The sequence below is a fragment of the Molossus molossus genome, unplaced genomic scaffold (genome assembly GCF_014108415.1).
Source record: "Molossus molossus isolate mMolMol1 unplaced genomic scaffold, mMolMol1.p scaffold_m16_p_11, whole genome shotgun sequence".
NCBI classification, from domain to species: domain Eukaryota; kingdom Metazoa; phylum Chordata; class Mammalia; order Chiroptera; family Molossidae; genus Molossus; species Molossus molossus.
This window is the reverse complement of record NW_023425346.1, coordinates 77,298,745-77,307,356: the sequence shown is the minus strand read 5'-3', so window position 1 is coordinate 77,307,356 and position 8,612 is coordinate 77,298,745. Positions and strand designations below refer to the sequence as shown.

General features: G+C 44.4%; 1 protein-coding gene across 2 annotated transcripts in view; it reads left to right on the top strand.

The window, feature by feature from the left end:
• The first annotated feature begins 391 nt into the window (after positions 1-391).
• The window catches only part of LOC118625484 (cytochrome b reductase 1), a 31,136-nt gene continuing 22,915 nt past the window's right edge, over positions 392-8,612 (top strand). For both annotated transcript variants that reach the window (XM_036254531.1, XM_036254532.1), the window contains exon 1: positions 392-644. In XM_036254531.1, the coding sequence (XP_036110424.1) occupies positions 452-644 (193 nt within the window). In that variant the 5' untranslated portion in view covers positions 392-451. The remainder of the gene's footprint in view (positions 645-8,612) is intronic.

The following is an 8,612-nucleotide window of genomic DNA, read 5'->3' as shown; positions in this document are numbered from 1 at the left end:
ACACACACACAACCCCACCCAACGGACCCTCCTCGTCTGTTAACCAGGATTGCGCTCTGGTTCAGCCTCCCTCGAGTAAGGAAGAGACACTGGAAGAGTTAAAAGAAACTGGCGGGTATGGAATCATCGGAGCTCCCACTTTCAAAACTAAGTGGATCGGTTGTTCGAGCCCTCTGCAAGCTGGGACGCCGAGTCGGGGGCAGCGGCGCGCAGCTAGGGTTCTCCGCCGCCGCCGCCGGAGATCCCTGCGGAAGGACCTTCTTCGGAGGGAGGGCCATCTACCCACCCCTTCGAGGCCCCACATTCCCCGCAGGCCCTCAGGAAAGCCCCTCCTTCTGGGCGGAGACTGCCCTCAGTGGACGCCCGCGATCCGCCCTGAAACCAGTATCCCGGGGCTGCTGCCGCCTCGCCGAGTTCCTGCGGCTGCGGCGACGCGGAGTATGGGGCACTGATGGCCATGGAAGGCTACCGGGGCTTTCTGGGGCTGCTGGTGTCGGCGCTGCTGGTCGGCTTCCTGTCCGTGATCTTCACCCTCATCTGGGTCCTCCACTACCGCGAGGGGCTCGGCTGGGACGCGAGAGAACCCGAGTTTAACTGGCACCCGGTGCTCGTGGTCACTGGCTTCGTCTTCATCCAGGGCATCGGTACTGGGCACCTCCGGGGAGGCAGCTGGAAGGGAGGCGCTGGCCGGGGGTCCTTGATCGGATCCCACCGAGTGGGGTGGACCAGAGCGAGCTAGGAAGTGAGGGAGGATGCAGGGGGTCCCGGGGCGGGGGAGCGGGGTGTGGAATGCTCTCCGGATCCGCGGCGGTGGGAGGGAAGAGGGTGGGCTTCGTGCAGGGCCGAATCTGCGGTAGACGCGGGCGATCGCGGGAGTGGCCGCGCTGGCGCAGGGCACGCGGGGCGGGGGGTTCGCTGCGAGACGCTCGTCGGTGGACGGCTGGGCGAGCGGCGCCAGGCTGAGCTGGCCCGGGGCGCGCCGGCCGCGCTTGGTTAACTCTTTCCCGGGAGTGGCTGGGACGCACTTGAGGCGTCCCGGAGACATCAGAAACGAGAGATGCCTGAGTGCCATGGGCGGTCCACACCCCGGGAAAATGGCTCCCTGTGGACCGACCCTGCGCGGTCGGGGGCGCGAAGCCGCCCGTTAGGCGAGGCCCTTGCGAAACTTGCTTCTGGGCTGCAGATGAGGATAGCGAGACAGCGGCGGGAGGGGAGGTGTGAGAATCCGCCTCTTGGAACGTCCAGCCCTGCGCCAAGGCCTGGGCAGCGGGCTGAGGGAAGCTTCCGCTCCGGTTTCACTCCTCCTAGAGGATTAACGCAGGCGAACCGGGAGTTGCCAGGACTCCAGAAGACCTTCTCGCGGCCCTGCCTGCGCTGTTCAGTCCGGAGCCCAACTTGTTTATGTGGCTGCAGATCGCAGAGTTCCCCTTCGGGACTTCCTGCTGGGCTCTGATCGCTCCCTCTGGGCTAGAGATGCCCGTAGGAGTCCGGGGCTGCGAGTCCTCTGCCCAGGATGTCCCTGAAGTTTGCTGCGTTGGAGTTTGGCCGGTGCGCGGTGAGCCAGCTCCCGGCCTGCAGTCTCTTGCATGAGGCTGGAGCGGAGGAAGAAGGGCTCAGGTTGGCCGTTTATTTACTTTTTGGATGCATAATTGACACATAACATTATCTTAGTTTTAAGTGTATAATATGATTCGATGTGTGTACGTATAGCTAAGTGATCACCACAATAAATCTAGTTGCTTATCCATTACCACACATAGTTATATATTTTTTTCTTGTAATGAGAACTTTTAAGATCTGTTCTCTTAGCAACTTTCAAATACACAGTACGTTATCATTACCCATAGTCACCATGCTGTACATTACATGCCAAGACTTATTTATTTTATAACTGGAAGTCTGTACTTTTTGACCCCCTTCACCCATTTTGCCTGCCTACCCGGTCCCCATCCTCCCCTGGCACCCAACAACAGGTAGCAGTTTATATTGTAGCACAGTGCTTCTCACCAGGTCCTGACAGTTTCCTTTGGCTGTTGTTTGGCTGGAGGAACCTCTAGCTTGTGGTACAAGTGCCATTTATTTGAAACCACTTTCCAAACACTAAGTTAAGGCCTTGGCAGAGCAAGTATTTAGAAAAAGGTAGAACATGGTGGACTGGGGTGATGAGGAGCGGCTGGAACCTCTAGCCTTGTCTCTGAGCAGACTGCCTTTTCTTCACCAAATTTAACTTTCCACAAACAAGCAAACAAAAGTGCCCACCTGATTCCTACAGAAAAGATTTTTGTTTAAAACTTGTGCTGCAACCTTTGGCAGGTGTAGCGGGCATTCTTCCACTCTGAGAGGTAGTGGCCAACGTTACTAACAACCTAGCTGTGGTCGGCGTGTTTCCATGGTGTGCGATTTGCACTGGGGTGTGAGTTGTTGCATTGTATAAGTCCCAGTTATTTCTCATTAAACTAAAATGAGAAACACATACTCAAGTCCCAAAGCTGCTGTCATCAGAAGCACTCTTTTCTTCCTGAAGGAGCCCTTAAGTTTGGCCAGAGCTGTCAACACCTCTGTTTGCTCCAAGTGGGAGGAACAGTTTCTTCGTCTCTTCCCGCCAAGTCTTCAGAGCAGTTCCTAATACTAAGAAACTTTCCAGAGGTTGTGGAATAGCTTCTCCTCATAATTGGTATTAGTTGTATCCTGACTTACCAAAGAAAAAACAAAGTAAAAAACAAGTTTCCATTTATCCAGTACTTTCTGTGTGCCCACTAAGTGCATTATTTCTTGTATACGAGTCAACTGAGGCATATATAAGTAACTTACCCACTGGGATACTGTGTTTTCTGTGGCCCTACTTTCAAGGTTTTTCCCTGCTTTTATAGAAATACCCTTATTTTCTGCCAAAACTTCTTTTTAGAGAAGCAAAAGGCTTCTTCTAAAATATACTTTGGAACTCTTCATTCATATTAGAGTTCATTACAGTTTTCCTAAAAGAATTTCTAGTTCTCTGAAATTTGGACTTAATGTGTTTATACTCACTTTTGGAGAAGAATGTGTACGTGGATATTTTGGAAATTTTCATCTGCTTTATGCAAACCTTGTTTTCTTGAAGTTTAGTTACTGTGTTTGTATCAGTTCTGGAATGTTTGTACTGTCAACATTACCCATCCTGTTTACTCTTTAGATTCCAGATTTGCAAAGCATTTAACCACATAATACTTTTCACTAACATGAACATAAACCTTTACACACATGTAGGCACATGCACAGTACTTTTGAGTTCTCAGGAATCTTGGCTCACTTGCACCTCCTCACATCCAACAGTAGGAGGGCTCCTGTGGAGGGACTAGGAATAAATAGCAGACTTTATGGGCAGGAGGGAAACACATGTTACAGACTAATTGTGTTATAGCAGACTTTTTTTCCTGTGTGGCATTGCTTCAGGAAGAAAATGTTTGGGCTATGTATCTGTAATGTAATATGCTGCCCATTCTTTTGCGGTATTGGCTTATCAGTGCTTCCCAACTGGCTCAACAGGAGAATGAATTACTGGGGGGAGAGAGGGAACTTTTATTTTAGATGCCACTATTATCATCACACATGAGTGCTTGTAAAGTTGCATTTTGTTACTAACAGTTTAATGAGGGTACAGAAATAATAGCTCATTCTCTCAACAACCACTGACAAGCCTGCCACGTACCAATTCTGGGTGTCATTGTAAGTGCTGGGGCTACAAGAGTGAACAAAACAATCATGTCTAAAACATTTTTATTACTTAAGTTATAAAAAGATCTGCATGCATATATTTATAACAAAAATGTGTTTTGGGTTGCCTTGAATTGTCTCTTTATACTTTGTGAAACCCTTTATTTCCCTTCCTCTCTCTAAAAATCAATAAATGAAATATTTCAGATCTCTAATAATGGTCATGGTGTAAATGAGTTCTGTGATACACAGATATTTAGAGACAAGGAAATGAAAGCTGGAGTACATACAGTTATCACTCAGCATAAAATGCTTTACAAATGCAATATACAAGCAATAAACAGTATTTTAAACTTTGTGAGAATAAGCACGAGTCCTTTGAAACACCTTTCAGATATAAAGTCTGAAGAAAGCAAGACTCACCTGGAGTTACAAAACCTCTCTCTCTCTCTCTCTCTCTCTCTCTCCATATATTTTGGAAGATGTTTGTGTTCTAAAATAAAGTATGACAGACTATAGAATATCTAAACCAAAATAAAAATGTAAGCTAGTAGGAAATCTGGTGAGGACAGATGAGGATGAGTTTCAGCAAGCACTTCAGAAGACGCTTTGTGCTTCTCAGGGAGGAATGTTTCCCATGAAATCGGTCCACTGCCAGGAAACCGGAGAAACAGATCCTGAAAAGGCCACAGAAGACTGACACAAATGAACCCTCTCAGAGTGGCAGTTGGCCTTTGAAAAGGTTCAACAGGTGGAATGTGTTCTTTAGAAAAACTTGGAAAATTCAAGTTTATAAATTTAGCGAAAAGAAGTCTCAGCAATTCTATACTCCTTACTTTTCCACTTGTAGAACTCTTTTTACTGTGTAAACTGAAGGAAGAGAAATTGAATAGTATAATGATATCAAATTGGTTTCGTGAGATAATGTAACTACACTTAAGGAACATTTAAAAGACTAACAGAAAGAAAGTAAGAGTAGTTCTTAAAAAGCAGTTGGGATATCCTACTAAAGTATCTCAAAGTGACCGAATTTCAAGACCAGTTAAATATACTTGAAAAGGCTCTTGGGTAAAACCTGGCAAAGAAGATAATGGAGAAAGTGCCCCAAATACCTGCTCCAAAACCAGCCTTGGGGACACAATTGATAATAAAACCTTTCAATATTAGGGAAATAAGGGTTTTAACAAAGTATAAAGAGACAATTCAAGGCAATACATTTTTGTTATAAATAAATGCATGCAGGTCTCTTCATAGTATGACTAATAAAAATGTTTTAGACATGATTGTTTTGTTCACTGTTGTAGCCCCAGCACCTACAATGACACCTAGAACTGGTACGTGGCAGGCCAGTCAGTGGTTGTTGAGGGAATGAGCGATTATTTCTGTACCCTCATTAAACTGTTAGTAACAAAATGCAACTTTACAAGCACTCGAGTGTGATGATAATAGTGGCATCTAAAGTAAAAGTTCCTTCTCTCCCCCCAGTGATTCATTCTCCTGTTGAGCCAGTTGGGAAGCACTGATAAGTCAATATCACAAAAAAATGGGCAGCATGTTACATATGTATCTTTATTCTAAAGGCCTCAAGCTCATAATATTGCTAAATTGCTATCTGTGCCTCCTCTAAGGACATCACTTCATCAATTGTCCTTTTTTCTTCTGCGTCATTAAGTTTCTCCCCCAATGGATTATTTCCAACATGTTATCATTTCTATCATCTGAAAAAACAACCACACTTGTGACTCCATATTCCCCCTTCAGCTACTGCCTCCATTCTCTGCTTGCCTCACCACAGAACTTTTTTTTTTTTTTTTTAATCCTCACCCGAGGACATTTTTCCATTTTTTTGTTCAGACAGAGCGGGAGGGAGAGAGAGAGAGAGAGAAACATCAAAGTGAAAAGGACACATCGAGTGGCTGCCACCCGCATGACCCAACCAGGGCCGGGGACAAACTGCAACCGAGGTACGTGCCCTTAGCGGGAACTGAACTCGGGTCTCTCTGGACTGCAGGCCGGTGCTCTAACCGCTGAGCCAAACCGGCCAGGGCTCACCACAGAACTTTTTGTCAATATCTGCAGTGTCCAATTCCTCTCCTATTCTCCCCCAAACCCACTCTAGTCAGGAGTTCACTCTACTGCTCCACCAAAATTGCTCATAACATAGTAACCAATGGCCTCCACATTGCTAATTACAGTGGTCAGTCTCAGTCTCATCTGGCTTGACCAGAAGGCAGCATTTGACATAACTGACCCCTTAGTTCTCCTTGGGACACTTTCTTCAATTGATTTCCAGGACAGTTGACTCTCTTGGCTCCTCTCTCCTCAATGGCTACGCTCTTCAGTTCCTTCTCATCTCTCTGATTGCTCAAAGTTAGAGTGTCCAGGGCTCAGTCTTTTGACTACTTCTTCCTTGATACACTCATCCAGGGTCATGGCTTTAAATACCATCTATTCACTGAACCCTCCTGTATTTTCATCTTCAGCCTGGACCTCTCCCCTGAACTCCAGACCCAAATATTCATCTGTTTACTTAAACTCTCTACTTGGATGTCAAGTAGACATATCCAAATCTAAACTCTCAATCTTCCTCATGTACCCAAAACCACTCCTCCCATGGGCTTTCCTACCTCAGCAAATGGCAACTTCATTCTTCTAGATCAGCCATTTTCAGTCAGTGTCCCCCAATAATTTTTAAAGCATGCAGTATCTGACTATTTGGTCAGGGGCACTGACTTTTTTTTTTTTTTAGATTGTCAAATAAAAAATGACAACAGCCAACACAGCAATAGTCGTCCGGTGTGACTGCCCTGACTTGAACCATAAATATACAGGTCATATACTAGAGTTGCATCTTATTGGTCACATTGCATAATAAGGCTGCATCTGATTGATTAATTCTTGATACCAGAAATCCTCATTTGAAAGTATAGGCACTTGATTTATTTATTTATTTTTAATCCTCACCCGAGGACATTTCTCCATTTTTTGTTCAGATAGAGCAGGAGGGAGAGAGAGGAAGAGAGAGAGAGAGAAACATCAATGTGAAGGGACACATTGAGTGGCTGCCACCCGCACAACCAACCAGGGCCGGGGACAAACTGCAACCGAGGTACGTGCCCTTAGCGGGAACCGAACCCGGGTCTCTCTGTACCGCAGGCCGACGCTCTAACCGCTGAGCCAAACTGGCCAGGGCTAGGCACTTGATTTTTTAAAAAGCCACTTTGGAACAAAAACGGTAGATAATTACTGTCTATTATTATTTTGTAAATCAATCAGAATTCTACCTATTTTTTTGTCAGATTGGCTAAAAATGTAACATTTTTTTGGTGCCCCAGAGACTTTTAGTAGTTTATGTGTCATGAGATGAAAAGGGTTGAAAATTTAGAATCTGATGTTCCTGACAAAACTATACAGTCATCCTTGACTCTTCTTCTTCCCCCCCTCCCCCACCTCTCCCCCTCTGCCTCTCCTCCTCCTCCTCCTCCTCCTCTTCCTCCTCCTCCTCTTCTATAATTCTCATCCAATTCATCAGAAAATCATATAGACTCCAAATTCAAAATAAATACTACGCAAATTCTGACCACTGACTTATTAAACTATTTATTTATTTATTGTCTGTCTTCTCCTACTGGAATGCAAGCCCCCTGAGGGGAAGGACTTTGCTTTCTTCACTACTGTACTCGTGGTGTGTAAAACATCACATAACACGGAATGTGCATTCAATAAACATTTACTAATTCATCGAAAGTTTGGCAGTCCTTTCGACCAACGGTCATACCTACAAGGACAGCATGTAAATTAAATAGAGGAAGAGGACTGAGTGTGTAGCACCTTCCTGGATGCCAGACACTGCACTGTGTAACCCTGTCTACCAGCTATTCCTGTGTGAGTTTGTTAGATCGAAGTTTTTATTTTCTTTTTGAAAACCTGAACCCTAAATATTTAGAGCTGACTGGGATTTTAGGTCCAAGTCTTAATTTTAGAGATCAAATGCCAGACAACCAGGTGATGTCAGAGCCAGTACTATTTCTGATCAGTCATAATATTTTGATATAAGGCACAAGAAAATATATCTAATGTTTCTGAAAGCACAAAATCTGTGGACATTTGTAAATGTCTAGCCAATTAATTGAATGTTTCTCTTTTCATACACTATTTGGTACCAACCAGTCATCTTTGTGAGGATTTCAGTCACTTCAAAGAGATACTTCTCATGCTAAGATGCTAAAATAAATCTTCTTAATCATCCAAATCATTTCCTTCATTTTAATTCTCCAAAGGTTTTCGTTTTCATGATATTCGTGTTATGAAGCAGGCTGAATGCACAGGCATGTTTCAAAGCTTGTCTTTGATGGCCTCTGCAGGAATCTTTTCAGGAAGGTTATTTTAAGATGGTTCTCTGCTTTTCCATGGAAACTTGAAGTCCTTTGGATAGAGTCATAGACTCTTGGGTGCACAGAGAAATGAGTTATAAAGCTTGATAATCCTGCTTTGACCATTCTACCAAGGAAGACAAAATAATACTTTATTCGTAGAGCTAAGGAAAGTGTAGGGGGCATACCATGTTTAAGCAGAATTTATAAATGCTTTAAAGTTCCAATGTATTTAAAACTCAATGACTTACTCTGATTTTATTTTTTGGCTTCACTTAATGCTTACCTAAAGCTGTTAGGTGAGTCTAAGTGCAGAATACTTTTTATTTGAAAGGGCCATTCGATCTATGAGCTAACACTTGGGTCAGCAGTACAAATTGCTTTGAGTTTTTGATTGTTGCATTTGAAAAGATAATCTGCTTATTTGCTGGAGAATAGTGAATGAATTAGTGCATTTTATATTTATTCAACACACACTGAATTCCTACTATGCGCCAGACCCGGTGCTAAATGCCAGGATGTGATGGTGAACAAGCCAGACATGCT